The sequence below is a fragment of the Musa acuminata genome, chromosome BXJ2-10 (assembly GCF_036884655.1).
Source record: "Musa acuminata AAA Group cultivar baxijiao chromosome BXJ2-10, Cavendish_Baxijiao_AAA, whole genome shotgun sequence".
Lineage (NCBI taxonomy): Eukaryota > Viridiplantae > Streptophyta > Magnoliopsida > Zingiberales > Musaceae > Musa > Musa acuminata.
The window spans coordinates 33908352-33924237 of record NC_088347.1 but is presented as its reverse complement, the minus strand read 5'-3'; the positions used below and the strand labels follow the sequence as shown (position 1 = coordinate 33924237).

Here is a 15886-nt window from a genome sequence, read left to right as displayed (position 1 = left end):
ACACATGTGCGAGCACTATGATTAGTCTAAGGCTTAGGTGGATCGATTCCATCTGGATAAGCACTATGCATCGTAGTCTAATATTCTCTTCTTTTATTGAATGATATATATTTGATGATTCAAATCGATGCAAGATGATTCTATACCAACTTGATTTTATTAAAATCAATTGAATCAAAATTAGGCCAATGTATAGTGATCTAAACTAAGGATTTAAGATGGGTTTAATTAGGTCATAATTGAATTGAGTTTGGTTTAACTCATTTGGACTATTCTAATTACGGTTCTCATTTTTTAAGGTGTATTTATATCTTATATCTTTATGATTTTATGATATTAAAAGATTTTATCTAAATATATTATTTTTTAAATATATTTATTATTTTTTTATTTTTAAAATTAAATTGGATGATATTAATATGATTATTATCATATATCACTTCATTCATTGTTCGCTAGGTGAGAGATACTACTTCATTTGCTGTTGAGAGTATATCTCTTCATATATTATTAGAAGAGCATATCATCGAGTATGATCTATGTCTTTATTATATGTATGCCATCGAAATGTGTTGTATGTAAATGATACATGATTTTATTTATCGTTTAAAATTTATTTTTATCTTTTTGATATATAAGTTTTATAATAAATTTATACATTATCATTTAATATTAAATTAGTAATATATATTATGAGTATTAAAAATTATTTTTATAATTTTTTAAAATTATTATCGACTTATATGATTAGTATTGATATATTTTCATCACATATTTATTTTTAAAATAATATATTAATTCTAATAGATCTTAAGCTTGGAAGAGAAAGATTTTTTTTTTGATCACTTATACCTCACCAAGAAGATTTTTTTTTTCTAGTTAAAGAATATTTAGTATCAATTTAAGTTTAAAAATTAAAAAAATAATAATTGATTTTTTTTACAAAGCTGAGATGTGATAGTTGTGGTTATAATGTGAGAGGTAACTTTTATAATGCATCTCCATAGATAGAACTCACACACCTTTTGTCGTTACTTTCAACAGCGAAGTGATTTCCATGGGATAGTTTGGTGTTTGACGAGGGATGATTCATGACGTCAAGGACGGTTCTCGGAAGGGGTGATAAGAAATATATACACGTCAGGGAAGTAACGTAGTCCGAGCAAATCATGCCTTAGGACCAATTGGCCCGTTACCCGTTTGTACCATGGGCCTATCTACACGGGGCCAACGGTCTGTCGAACCGGGATACCCAAAGTGAACAGATGTCAGGACCCACGCCGTATGTTCTCCCACGTACGAAGTTGCCTAATCTTATAGCGAGTATTCTATAAAGTTGCATCAGTAATAAACGGTGGCGGTGCGACTAAAAGTCTTTTTCTTTTCTTCTTTTTGCCCTTCGTGTCTTTTCTTTTCTGGTGGTCCCCCTCCGCCACCGCCCTTTTCCTGCAGCCAAAGAAATTATAATGTAGTGGGATTAACCAGAAAGGCATTTGGCCTCAGCCCCAGAAACCCCATGGCGACCGAGTCCAGTCGATCGCCGCTCCGCAAGGCGGATGGCTCCCTCCCTCCGAGTCCTCTCAACAGCATCCCGGACCACGCCACCTCGCCCCCGTCGTCCGCCGTGTTCGGCCGGAACGATCTTTCTGTGGTGGTGGCGATGGCGGAGGCGAGCCCCGCCCCGCCTAACTCCGCCCCCAGCGGGTGGCACTCGTGGAGCGGGCAGAGGGAACCGGAGCCAGCTGGGTCGCGAGTCGTGTCGGGGATCCTGCACCGGGACCGCCGCGAGGAAGTGGTGCGGCGGACGGCGGTGGGCGCCCGGCTTGCCGCGGCGGCGCTATGCCTCGTCGCCTTCTCCGTCCTGGCTGCCGATAGAGACAAGGGTTGGGCTCTCGACTCCTACAACCGCTACAAGCAATTCCGGTATGGTTCCGCCCAGGATTTCTCCTTTGGTTGCCGGGATTCTGGTTAAGGCGTAGCGATTTTAGCTTTGATGATCATGTGCCGTGATCGGTCCAGGTATTGCGTCTCCGTGAACGTGATCGGGTTCGTGTACTCAGGATTTCAGCTGTATGCACAGGCCCACTACATGATGACGGAGAAGCACATTATACGTCGTCCCATGGGAGACTACTTGGACTTCGCTATGGATCAGGTATTCGAACTGGGATTATTCTCAATTTAGACAGAAGTTGTTTCGAATATCAAGCTCTTCGTAATGCAGTCGGAAGCATGCCTAGTCGTTCCTGTTTAGTCCCATTTGACTTCTAGGATGGCTTAATGAGCAAATTGTTTTTCGTTCGGTTTTAAGATTATGAACTCTTCATGGCACATAAAATGGATCTTGTTAATAATTTCTGGTGATTCTAGGAAGATTAACCATGGAAGCAATAGGTTAACAATTAATTAAAGAAATGTTCAGAAAAAGTAATCTAGATGATTTTGTTTGAATTAGGAAAATGCATACCATGGATTTCCTAGAGATCTAATGTGAATTGTTTTAGAAAATAAGGAGATTTTCAATAGGTTTGTTATTGAATCCAAAGATATTTGTTATAAATTACTACTTACGAGATAAATGAGGAAAGACAATTGATTACTGAACCATTATGGCATTGCGGCAATGTCATAATTAAGTCCATGCTTATGTCCAGTCACAGTGAACAAATAGATTATCAGATTCGTTTGAGACTTAAGTTACATGATCTAGTCTGCTTATTGATGACACTATTCTAACTAATGAAAGTAAACTATAATCGGAGATAGATACAAATACAATACAAAAATAAAGTAAGATTAAGACCAAATGTATTTTATTTAATTTCAATGACATGATGGAATTGAATGTAGAGTTGATCTGGAAGGTGTACAGATAATTGATATCATGGTTTTCAGTGTTTTAGTAGATGGAAAAATTGCATAAGATATGTTAAAGAAAAACTAGAATAAAATGGATAGGAGCAGCTGGAGTGGTTTATGATTGTATTGTATCTCTAAATTAGGGGGGAAATTTTGTAAGACAATTATACTGCCATATTCTTTATGGATGGGATGTTAAGCAGCCAGATATAGTGCATGGGAAATTTGAGATAGATGTCTAGTAGCATTACAATGATTGTACCCATAAAGAAAAGATAGATATCAAGCATATGACAAGGAAATTCAGTTATTGGTGTTTTAAACGTGTTCAAAGATTAATTGTAAATGCAAGGAACTTCTTGGTGTGTTCTCTGAATTATTAGAGCATTTGCACAAGGGCAAGAGTCAATTTGACACAGACGTGCAGTCATAGTGATTGTGATTTGTCAGTCATTTGAGATCAAGCTCTGTTGTGTATGCTATCTTTTGAGGACACCATTCTAAATAATGAAAAGAGAAACATTGATTTCATTTGCAGTTTAAGTAGAAGATGAATAATCTCTTTGAAAAAACATTGACTTCATTGTTTCTAGTGTGTTACAAGAGTAAGATGTTGAAAAAGGTATTTGTCATCCGGTAAGGTTAGAATTTGAAGATGGGCATTGGGTGGTGCTGAATGTTTGTTAAGCAATCTTTGTATTAGAGAAAAATAGTTTATGTCAGTTCTGATGCTCTTGGTTCTCTAATTAGAATATTAGTCGCTTGAACATGCCAGATGAGAACATTGAGATGGATCTTTGGAAGGGATAGAACTAGATGAGCATATTTAGTATAAAAAATGTTTGGCATAAAGGATAAAGTGTAGATAATAAGATCAGGAATGCACCATTTATGTTCTTGCCCCCCAAAATGGTGCCTGATAGAAAAATTGGTCAATACAAATTACAAGTGCAGGAGAAAGAAAGGAAGACTAAATTGGGTTTTATTACTTGCGTTGATAATACAATCACCTTCAACAAATCTCAGTGATAACTAAAACCTAATAGTTAAGTAACTTATTATTGTCTTTTTGAATTGTTTTTTGAAAATGTATATAAGGCAGTGTCTCATCTATAGCTTTCATTTACTAACTTCTAATACAACCTGCTCTTATGATCACAAACCATCGACAATACTTTGATCAATAATTGAAGGAGAAATGACTAAACAAAGGTATAACAAAACTTTTGCAGCTCTCTAATTTTGTGCTTACTCGTAATCTGACATGGTACAACAGAATAAGAATTTAACCAATTTGAGCACGAAACTTTAAAATAAATAATTACACTAATCTAAGAAAATTTCTGTCTCACTGTAATTGATTTGTTTGCTGGTAAACATACTATCAGGCTTTTTTTTTTTTTGCAAAGGACTATCGTGTAAATTTGCATTTGCAAATTTTCTTCTTCCTTTTCTTGTGCTGCAGTTGCATGTTCCTAAAATATAATTATTTTTTAGAGTAGCTCTGTTCTTCCTAGACTTACGACTTCTGTCAAGTTACAACCTGACCAAAATAGTTGTATTTACAAGAGCAGATTGATAATTGCATGAGTTGTTTCTCTTTTCTGATTATAGATATTGGCTTATCTCTTAATTTCATCGTCATCTTCGGCCACTGCTCGCACTGGAGACTGGGTGTCCAACTGGGGAAGAGATCCCTTTCCCGACATGGCTACTGGTTCTGTAGCTGTATCGTTCCTGGCTTTCCTTGCTTTCGCCCTCAGTGCTCTCATCTCTGCATATTATCTCTTCCGCCCAAGCCTGTAACCTTCTCTGGGGAGCACCAAACGGACGCACAAGTTGTAATGCTACGTAGTTGTGCCTTTCTGCTTAGGATTGTGACAGAGTGAGTGCTAAAAATTGTGTTGCTGTCAACAAATTGTGTGGCGTGGCCAGAATGACTGATCTCTGTGCTTTTCTGGAGCTCATTTGACTACTTTCATAGACAATCTGAAAGTTAGTCTATGTATAATATATGATCGACCAGAGCTCAGTTCCTAAAACTGTATCACATATATATGGGCAGATATCTCTGTTAAATGTGTCTAGAAAAGATGAGCGATGGAGAAATGTCTCGTATGGTAATGCCTCTTAAGAAAACATTTTCTCGTGTAAAAATGTTTTCGTTTTCTAATTCAAGAAATCTCAGTAGTTTAGAAGAATTCAATTAATTGCACAAATGAAGGTTTTGGCTCATTTTGTTTACCTAAAATTTAAAAATTAACTGATGTGGAGGTGGTTAGCTTTGATACAATAAATATTACAACTGACAAACATCCACCATGCGACAGTTTGGCCGAGTGGTCTAAGGCGCCAGATTTAGGCTCTGGTCCGAAAGGGCGTGGGTTCAAATCCCACAGCTGTCAATTATTATTATCATATTTTAATCAAACGAGTTTCGTATTTTACATTATAATTTTTCTAATTTTTTCTCGTAATATTTATAAACTACATATATGCCAGATTTGTTACTATTATCAAACAGCTCTTGCAGTAGTAGCTAATATATAGGGAACAATTACTATTGTCAATATACTGCAACACATGTTTTTACAGCTCCCTACGTAATCACAATCAACCAGAAATCCTATGATGCCATAAAGGATCCAGTCGACGATGCTTCTTTATTCCACAACAATGTCGAACCCATATCATCGGATGCGAACGCATGTTCTCGCCAAGGCTCGAGAGGTCAAACCAGTGCCGGTTCACGACGCACCTGCAGAACGTTCTCCTGCATGCCGCGTGGTGGCAGCACTGCCTTTGCCTTCCTTTGTTCTAGCAGCTGCCATGGTGGGATCAGTGAAGCCGAGCGGATTCTCTACGTCGTCACCTCTGGCGGACTGAGAACGATGCCTATGCTTCGCTTCTGACCGAGAGACACGGCGATTGCAGAGTCGTCCGATCACGTACGCGACGACTGCAAGCACGATGATCGCCGCGAGAACGACGAAGACCGGGCCGAAGGATCCTTTGGAACCGTAATGGGAAGGAGCCTGGGAGATTGGCTGTGTAACGTTGGGCATTTTACTCTCTTCTCCGAACGGACCTCCCAGAATCCGCTTATGGAATGTGTTGAGCTGCCCAGACTTATAGGAGCTGAAGCTGCCCGGAGAAAGGAATCAGAATATGGTTTTCTTGGACCAAAGTTTGGTAGGGTAATGAAGGAGTCTCACATGCTTTCCTTGGAAACTTGAACATCTTCCATGTAAGTCATTCTCTTTAGCCTAATCTTGGCTGGGGAGCATCTTCTACCTGTGCAGAAGCACCATCACCGTTGATGTATATGATAACAAAACGATCGATCGATCTCTACCGTTCGTTTCACTCCATTACAAAACACTTCACTGGAATTTTGGACTCTCGACATCCGGTAAATCTAAATCCCCCCCCATCGGCTTACATGTAGCCACGCATCAAACACCCGATAGCCAATGCTTCCCTTTACTTGTAGTTCACATTTGTCGCCAATTCGTGATTCCTAGGGATTAGGTTTCCTTCTTTTATGTCAATCTGGTTTGCCGATGTCTGCTACCTTCGCAACCTCGGCGTCATCTGTAAGAGATTTCCCCAAGTTCGGTCTCGTCTCTAGCAGGATTCGTCTTGATGGTTCGGCATCGATTCTCGTTTTCGTTTGGTCTTTATACCTTTCGTTTCGACTAAGTCGTCGATTCTCCTATTGACAGGTAGTAAATGCAGGATGATGAGAAGAAATTTCGTATCCGGAGGAATCGCATTCTCCGTTTGCTGTTCCTTGTTGACTGCTGACCCTGTTCAAGGTCTCTCCCTATTTACCTTATTGGTGACGATGCTGCGTGTCTACTCTCGACTCTTACCTTCTGTAGCTCGTTACACGTTATATTGTTCTCCACCTTTTCTCTCGTGCTGGACGCAAGTAATTGTCGCCGAAGTATCGATTCTCCTTTTGACTGCTGACCTTGTTCAAGGTCTCTCCCTATTTACCTTATTGGTGGCGATACTGCTGCCTTTATTAGCTTTCCTTGAACCATCTTCGGTAGAGGTGATCAGGAATCTTCTTTTCCAAAAGAGAAAATACTGGATTTTGAGACGTGAGTCAATGATGATGCCAAAAGGCGTTCAAATCATAGTCTTTTGAGAAGATCTTTGTTTTAGGGATTCTCTGCATCGTGTGTAGGATTTTGTAAATAGTGGTTGACATGTTTCGATACAACAAGTTACGATCTATTGTTCATTATCATGAACGAATTTATTTCCCTTTTGGTGTTTTCACTGGATATTCTACTCAAAAGATGCTTCTAACTGGGTACTACCAAGGAGCTCTTACTATGCACTAAAATATTCTGAATGGACCTTTGTAAATTTTACTGATTTTAGATGCCCCTTGTGGTTTATCATATGGAATTCATTCTATCATGGGTGATATCAGATGTGTAGAAATCCTTATTTGATGGATTTCTTCATATTCCAGGAATGGATAGGTTACCTTTCAGATCCAATGGCTATAACTTCTGGACATGGAAGGGACGCAAGATACATTATGTAGAACAAGGAATGGGGCGCCCAGTTGTTCTTATACATGGATTTGGTGCTTCTGCATTTCATTGGAGGTTAGCCTTTTCTTCCTCTCTTTCTGATGAGAATTTATGTTTTCTACTGACCGATAACAAGTGCCTGGTTTTACATCACACCCATTGATATCTAGAAATTTCATTGTTTTGTCCAGACATAGATTGATGATCTGAGCTAATATGACATCTGCACTGAAATTTCTCACTGTAAATGTAGAAGCTTGATGGTTGCAATACTATTGTTACTATTAGTCACAGTTCTGACCAATTGCTGATTGGGCGGAAATATAATATATATGTATTTCACAACATAAAACTTAAAAGCTACACCAGGTTGCCATCTACAAGAATTGTAAAATGGATTATAAATGTATATTCTTTTTCTTCCCATATCTGATTCGACATATTACACATAAGCCACCTACTTATACTCGGCCAGAAATCCATATTGCATTTTGGTTATCATGACTCAGAGACTAAATGCATGCATTTTAGACTCCATGGACATTAATCCAAATTCAAGTACCCTTTGTCCATTCTGGCAAAACTTTTGATTTATGGTGTACTGCCATATCATGTTAAGTTTTATCGTGTTTGTTGTTGATGCTGATTGTACTGTTTATGCAGATACAACATACCTGAATTGACAAAGAAGTATAAGGTCTATGCTCTAGATTTGCTAGGCTTTGGATGGAGCGAGAAAGCTATTATCGAGTATGATGCAACAGTTTGGAAGGACCAAGTGTCTGATTTCCTCAAAGAAATAGTAAAAGAACCTGCAATCTTGGTTGGAAACAGGTAATACAATGTTAAAAACTAGTCAAGACTTTTGCTAAATGATGATCTGACCCTAAAAGTGGGTCATCATCTAGGTGCTGTATAACATTACCGATCCTCGTTCAATAACTGTCAACCTTTTTGCTTTCTTTTACATTGGATAATACATCAGTAGAAGTGAGTATGATGCGTAGGGACTACCAAGGTAACTAGTGGTTCCGGAGCTGCAAAACATTTTTGAACTGCAATAGTTTAATCATCTCTTCAGCATTTAATTTTTGTTCATAGTGCCGTGCTGTCACGGACAAACTTCGAAACCGGATGTTTGGTGTACTGCTTATGTATGTCCGTGTCTTTTGGTATGTTCATACCTTGTACAGCATGTGGAGGAGCAGCCGAAGGCTTAATAGTCCCATTTTAATTGGGTTGGTGGCCTCTTTAGGCATGTAAATAAAAGTTGTGTCATGTGGACACGTGCGAGGGATTTTCGATCTGTAATGGACCATTTTACCCTTTGTTGTGCAACTGTTCAGAGCTTGTAAAGTCTGTTTGTAATTTGCATTGTCTATGAAGTGTTTTTCGGAGATGTTTGCTTGTGGATCCCGATTGAGGCGTTCTCTCTAACCCGTTCTCTCTTTTGGTGGTCCTAAGGGACAATGGGAGGCTTCGGGGAGGCTGACCTTTGCGGACGGATACGCAAGGGTGCCGCACGACTTAGGCAAAACCAGCTAAGTCCGTGGCAGATGGTATCAGAGCGGGACAAGCACTCATAGAAACACTTAGCATGCAAACGTGGGGGACCTAGCGGGGCTGCGTTGAGGGCAGTCAGCACACGCGCGACCGTTTGGGGGAAAACGAGCATGGAGATGTAGGGAAAGGAGTCGCTCCGAGGAGCGGGCATCTGGGATTGGCATTCAGAGGAATGGCCAACCCTTCGCGCAAGAGGCACCACGAGAACAGACAAGCTTGGAAGAATGCGGAGCACACAAAGGTTGGGATGGCTGAGTTTGAGCTACAGCTCAACGTTGACAACTATACTTGATGGTGCTCAAGGCAAGCGAGGCGCTTGGCAAAGGATGAGACCAGGCAAGGTGGAATGAGTTGCTCAGCGATCGAAAGAGTTTTGCAAAGCTCACAGAGGTGAGGGGAATTGCTAACTCGAAGAATTCGGTACTCATGCATGGGCTTGTATGCGGACGACGAACTGTTCGTGGCCATCCCAAGGCGACCGAAACTCGACGCCAAGGAGCATTGAAACTTTCTCTTCGTCATGTGAAGGATACATCCGTAAGAGGCTGAAGTGTGCAACGAGTTCAGCATGTTGCTAGGCCTTGAGGGGTGCAGCGGGGACTGTATTGACGTGGAGGCGCAATCTAGCAAGCGTGTTTGCAGGGGGCAGAACAATGCACAGTTTGTTCAGCAGATCAGAGTAGTCCAAGGGGATGGTGGTCTCCGAAACGAAGAGAGATGTTGCTCCAACGGGACAGTTATCCAGGAGGGATAAGTCTCGGCTCTCCAGAGGGAGAATCATGTGAGACAAACATCACATGTTGAGGAGGAGTACCTCACAAACAACAACTCCACGAAGCTCAATGGACCGAGCAAGCAGCGAGGAGTTGTCGCATGATCTCGCTCGAGAGAATGCATTGGTGGATGCATTGCGAGATCAAGTGGGGGAGCAACACAACGCAACACAAATGAAGGCACACTTAGAGTCGATATGGAGATCAGACTCAAGGGAGGGCTGACCCGTGGAATGGTGGGCACGAGGACCACCATCGACTCAATGCGAAAACGAGGAGCGGAGCAACTTGGGTGTAACTTGGCGAAGTACCCAAGCCGCATGAAGGGAGCCAGCAGAGAAGTTGGAACATGGAGCAGAAGCACAGTGCTTTCCTTAGACATAGGTCAAAGGCATGAACTCTTGCAAAGGCAACGGTAGGATCATGTTGTTCCATGGGTCCTTCATTCTAACGGAGTGGACTCATCTTGCATGGTGTCAAAGACGAAGGGAGCTTCTGGGCACATGTACCTTATCTCAGAAAAGCATTTGATGGAGGAACTAAGGTGACTCAATTTGTGGAGGCGAAGTTGGGTTCAGAAGGCCTTAGCACGGGACAAGAGGATGCAGAGGCAGATGCTCTTGAAGAATATGCCACAGTGTTGCCATTCAAGTTGCCATGAAGGAAGCGGTGCGCAGCGGAGATTGTGCTGGTAGGGGCAAAGGCCCAGGATCCAGACAATGATGCACAAACTACAGTAAAGTCGGTGGACTTCGGGAGCTACTAGGCGACGGACTGTCCTAGAACGGTGCTTCATCTAGGTGTGACCCAAGAGTGGGTGGATGAAGGTCGATTGCCAAAGGAGCGAACAAAATCGAAGGTGGAAGAGACCCTGCGATGTATTGGCAGAGGCCACACATGGAGGGTTCACAATTCGAGTTCATCCCACAAGGATCAGAATGCAACAGAGATGTCACCAGGAGGCGACATGGTGCAGCGGATCGTGGTGGAACAGTTCGTGGCAATGCGATACACACGACAGTGTGACCCGTGAGGGACTAGATCATATGGAGGTATGATCGGGAGCTACTGGAAACTCCACTTCGGTGAATAACACGACGACAAGAAGGGCTATGGATTCAAGGAGTGAAGGCCATAGTACCACAGAGGCGGGTCTTCCGTGCGTGCATCGAATTTTGCATCGGATGAAAATCTTGGTCATCAGCATATGGGGGCTGTGTTCCACCAAGGGAAGAGTTCGGATGCAAGTACCAGTGAGTCCCATGGGAGGGACTTGATCATGCAGAGGTATGATCGAAGTAGCTGGAGAGTTGGACTGCTCCAGAGCTCATATTCGCTTAAGGGAGCCCGACAAGCCAGAGGACAAGGTCGAGTAAGCGAACGTTGCTACCAAGGAAGCTAAGGAGAACAGAATCGGTGCAAACCCTACAACGTGATGGCAGAAGCCATGCATGGAAGTTGCAGTCTGTCTTTCCATCGACCAAACAGTCTGCTTGGAGAACACAGAGGTGTTGAAGCAGGGGGTCGAAAGGGGCGAGGAAGCGACGACGAGTCCAGAGGGACTTAGCTATCCAAAATCAAGCATCAGTTAGAATGGAGGTGGACTTAGAGGAGTGCCACGGAGACACATCTATTGATCATGAAGAAAAAGGATGCAGATGCGAGGCGACGGATAGTAGGGCCATGGGCATGGTAGCGCCATGGTACCGCAGAGGCGGGACTTCCGTGAAAGTCATTGATCCCTTGCTCTCACGGAGGGAGAGCGCTTGGTTGTGAAAGGGGCCGAGGAGGTGGAGCATGCAGAGGCAATCTCCAAGTACCGAGACAAGGCTGAAGGGCAGAGGCCAAGAAACTTCGTAAGACCGGTGTCAACAAGTTTCTCATCAAGATGGCCGTAAGTGAAGGACTTCGGGTCATGCAAGAGTGCACGACCAAGGAACGAAGCAGGCAGTACGCGGTGCTGTACCTTTGCTACTCAGTGGAGTAGGCGGCAGGGTTGATGGAGAAGACGGTACAATCCCAGAGGCGACCTCATCTATTTGAGAATTACTCCAAGTTGGAGTGAAAACTTCCTGCATTCCAGAAGTTCAATGGCATTGAGAAGGTGAATCACAGTAACTAACTCAACGCAAGGAGTGCAAACACTTCAAGTGCTTCAAAAGTGTGAGCAAAGAGCAGGCGAAGGCCAGTAACCAGCTCGATGCATGAAGTACAACCTCGAGGAGGCGGGCGAAGTCAAGTAACCTTTGCCTTCTCAACTTTTAAAAGAATGGGCGAAACCGAGTACCCCAATTCTCTTATTTATCCAGCAGAGGAGCTCTGCACAAGTTTAAAGACCCTTCGAAGATAATGGAAGACAATAGTTGTCAAATCCTCACCAACGGTGATCAGTGCTACTGAGAGTAGATTGTCCGCTTCATTTCCCAACGAAATGCCAATCGAAAGCGGAAGTGATGCGAACCTACTTGAATGTGACAACTAACTGAAAGAAGAGTCAATGAACAGATTTTGTGGAGGAAGGACCCAAAACTTCAGAAGTTTGCGAGACGATGCTCGTTAAAGCTCCAACAAGCATCCACCCAGTTCAAGCAGCATGAGGAATTTTTGAGAGACTGGCGCAGTAAGGATGGTCTTTTCCTTCATCTGGCGGATCCGCAAGAATCAACAAGGATCAACACAACTCAGCCAACCCCACACCAGAGTCAGAGTCATTGGTGAGTTGAAGCAGCATGGCGGATCAAAGGTTCGACTACTCAAAAACAGCAGCGGAGAGTAGCTGGGAGCCAGGAGGCGCATTGCAGCTGGAGCAGAAGATTGAAGACTCAGCAAAGGCGAGGAGTTGCAGTGTTCACAAAGGCTTCGACGAGGACGTCGAAGGAATAAGTGGGGGAGAATGTCACGGACAAACTTCGAAACCGGATGTTTGGTGTACTGCTTATGTATGTCCGTGTCCTTTGGTATGTTCATACCTTGTACAACATGTAGAGGGGCAGCCGAAGGCTTAATAGTCCCATTTTAATTGGGTTGGTGGCCTTTTTAGAGATGTAAATAAAAGTTGTGTCATGTGGACACGTGCAATGGACCATTTTACCCTTTGTTGTGCAACTGTTCAGAGCTTGTAAAGTCTGTTTGTAATTTGCATTGTCTATGATGTGTTTTTCGGAGATGTTTGCTTGTGGATCCCGATTGAGGCGTTCTCTCTAACCCGTTCTCTCTTTTGGTGGTCCTAAGGGACAATGGGAGGCTTCGGGGAGGCTGACCTTTGCGGACGGACACGTAAGGGTGCCGCACGACTTAGGCAAAACCAGCTAAGTCCGTGACAGTGCACTTGAGTTGTCTAAAATAGTTTACTTTTGCTGTTAATGCCATGGATGACCCTTTCTAGCTATCTCTTTTATCAATGCTTCTTTTACTGTAAATTTCAATTAATAGCTTTTTTGAGTACTACTCATTTGTTGATCTTCATACACGTATCCATGAGGAGCAATATCTTGAATTTAATCCCTATAACACATGTCTATTGCGAGGCCACTGTTTTGTAGGTTGGACTGATAATTATTAGTCTATAATTGGTTGGGACATTACGGCTTGTTGTGATAGTCTATTGTTGGCTGTAGTACTACATTGTTGGCTATGGTGTATTGATGATCTTTTCAATTGTTTCGTGTTCTTCCTGTCTATGACTTGCTTTTCTAGCCTCATGCTAAATTTGGTTTTTTACATCTTCATAATTTAAGAACTTACTGTTGATGGAAGATATTGCACTTCAGTCTTGGAGGGTTTGCAGCTTTGATGACAGCAGCTGAATCAGCTCAGCATGTTCGTGGAGTTGTTTTACTAAATTCAGCTGGACAATTTGAAAATCCAAGTGAACAGCCCAAGAACAATGAAGAAGAGACGGTGTTACAGAAGTTTGTGTTCAACACACTGAAGGAATTCATCCAAAGAATAATCTTGGGGTTCCTATTCTGGCAAGCAAAGCAACCTGCTCGTGTTGAAAAAGTCCTGAAAAGTGTACAGTATTTCTCGTTAACTTCCTGGCTTAAATTTTACTTTCTGGTTCAACTGACATGCAGCAAATGACCTTGTATAAGGTAAATTTGAGAGGGATCCTGCATAGTCACTCTAGTGTCGGTTCAGTTACTTGCGGGTCTCGTTTGACAGGGTGACTGCTTTGACGCCGCCCACTCAATGTGTTCTGATTAGCATGAAGATTCGGAGTGGGTAAGAAGTAGGTTATGGTCACAGCCAGGCTAGTAGCATAGACACAAGGTTGATTCTGTTCCATGTCTAGGAAATTTTATCCTTTCCAGCTGACTACAGTCTCCTATCAAAGAAGTCCTGCATGACTTGCTTTGATCTTGGCAATAAATCTAAATGCCATCCCTTATCGGATTGCAATGCATCAACATAAACCACAATTGGATGGTGTTGTTGAATATATGAAGTAAAAAGAAGGATATCTTCCTTTCTTATACTTCATCACGGGAGGATATATTCCTTTCTAGTCTCAGGACGATGACCCACATCGTTGTTCATGATATCAATCTTTGTTGATTATCCTAAGTGGTCTTCAGAGGAATGGTCCTTTTGGGTAGACGATGAATTAAAAGCTTTTACCGGGTGCAGTATAGTAAAATATGTTATAGTATGTATCGCTTCGATGTTATAAATGCACATTCATAATTTTCTGAGCCTTTAATGTTTGCTAACCATATCGTTCTTTTTCCCCTGTTGACACAGGTGTATATAAATGCCTCCAACGTGGACAATTATCTCGTGGAATCGATAACTAAACCGGCGGAGGATCCAAATGCTGGAGAAGTTTATTACAGGTGCTTAAATTGAAAGTTACAACTTATTCGCCATTAGTTTTTACCGACATTATAAACCACGTTATGGTGTTTCTCAGATTGATGACGAGATTTATGTCAAACCAAAGCAAGTACACGCTCAACAGCGTCCTTAGCAAACTCTCATGCCCATTGTTGCTGATATGGGGTGACTTAGACCCTTGGGTTGGGCCTGCCAAGGCAGCTAGAATCAAAGAGTTCTATCCAAACACCACCGTCGTCAATTTGCAGGCTGGGCATTGTCCGCATGATGAAGTCCCTGAGCTCGTGAATGAAGCTCTACTCAATTGGCTATCCTCATTATAACTTGAAGTCATCACCCAAGTATTGTGAATTATTTGTCAAATACATTCTTTGTTGGGGTAAAAACTCAACAATATAGGTTACATCTAATTTAGTCAATAAAATGAGAAGCAATAGGGATTAGAAGTTATCCGGAATCGTGTTTGATGCAGTGATTTGATCCGATCGTGTTGTGTTGTTTTTTAATTTCTTTTACATCTCATCTAGAAAATTGGTGCGGTGAGCATGGATGTGTAGGCATTCTTGTTTTTCTTTTATTGATGAGCTTTACGTTGTCTTTAACTGTTGGATGCTCCCCTGCCCAAATCTGAGAACCCTCTTCTGCCGAAGTGAATCTGAAGAATTGTGATGTATGGATGTCATCCAATGTTAGATCCTCAGCTTTTTTAGGCTCCTATGGGTGAATTCGAAGGAATGCAATTGGTTTTGGCTGTCAAGAGTTTTGTTTCTTTTGTTTTTTAAGTTAGATCGTTAGATCGACTTCTTCCTTCAGATATTCTAATGATCTGGATTTAAAGGCTTCTTTAATCTGCAAATAATTTATTCTGCATCTGTCAAAGACCTATTCACTCCATATTTTGGTGATTTAGTTTATATAAACAATGAATGGTGCATTAAAATTGTAGGTTAGGAAAATGCAGTTTTGTGTTTGCACAGGTTCTATTTACTCTTTTACCATATGATTTCTTTCTTCTCTAACTTTGATGAGCAGTCAAAGTTAGTAGATAGTAGCGTGTGGATTTTGGCACAACACGAAAAGAGTAGATATAAAATCTTTGGAGACTTGAAAATTTGTTAATCCAGGATATTTATCCATATGCTTTCATTTTTATTTTTATTTTTAATTTCATGTTTATCCTGGAAATATATACCGATAAAATTCGTTAACTAGCACAGATCTGAGCATTATATTGCCATTATATTAGAAGACTAGGAAAGAACTCAGTGTTTCACCAAAATTTCCGATCTCAACAGTAAAAAA

The 15886-nt window shown here is 41.6% G+C and overlaps 2 protein-coding genes and 1 non-coding gene across 4 annotated transcripts; all 3 read left to right on the top strand.

Annotated features, from left to right (window-relative positions):
- Window positions 1–1438: 1438 nt before the first annotated feature.
- Window positions 1439–5065, top strand: LOC103975007 (CASP-like protein 4A2). Its single transcript, XM_009389917.3, has 3 exons — window positions 1439–1923; window positions 2020–2155; window positions 4474–5065. Exons 1-3 carry the CDS (start codon window positions 1517–1519, stop codon window positions 4663–4665), a joined length of 735 nt encoding a protein of 244 aa, XP_009388192.2. The 5' UTR covers window positions 1439–1516; the 3' UTR covers window positions 4666–5065.
- A 119-nt stretch (window positions 5066–5184) lies between these two features.
- On the top strand, window positions 5185–5264 carry TRNAL-UAG (transfer RNA leucine (anticodon UAG)). The gene has a single exon. It is a non-coding gene; the product is annotated as a tRNA-Leu (tRNA).
- A 1053-nt stretch (window positions 5265–6317) lies between these two features.
- LOC135625306 (pheophytinase, chloroplastic-like) lies at window positions 6318–15034 on the top strand. Of its 2 annotated transcripts, XM_065129946.1 has the most exons (7): window positions 6320–6507; window positions 6585–6677; window positions 7349–7487; window positions 8076–8246; window positions 13519–13762; window positions 14492–14583; window positions 14661–15034. In XM_065129946.1, exons 1-7 carry the CDS (start codon window positions 6423–6425, stop codon window positions 14905–14907), a joined length of 1071 nt encoding a protein of 356 aa, XP_064986018.1. In that variant the 5' UTR covers window positions 6320–6422; the 3' UTR covers window positions 14908–15034. The 2 variants fall into 2 exon arrangements, with proteins under 2 accessions (XP_064986019.1, XP_064986018.1); XM_065129947.1 differs by lacking the exon at window positions 8076–8246 and having other exon boundaries at window positions 6318–6507.
- The last annotated feature ends 852 nt before the right edge of the window (window positions 15035–15886 follow it).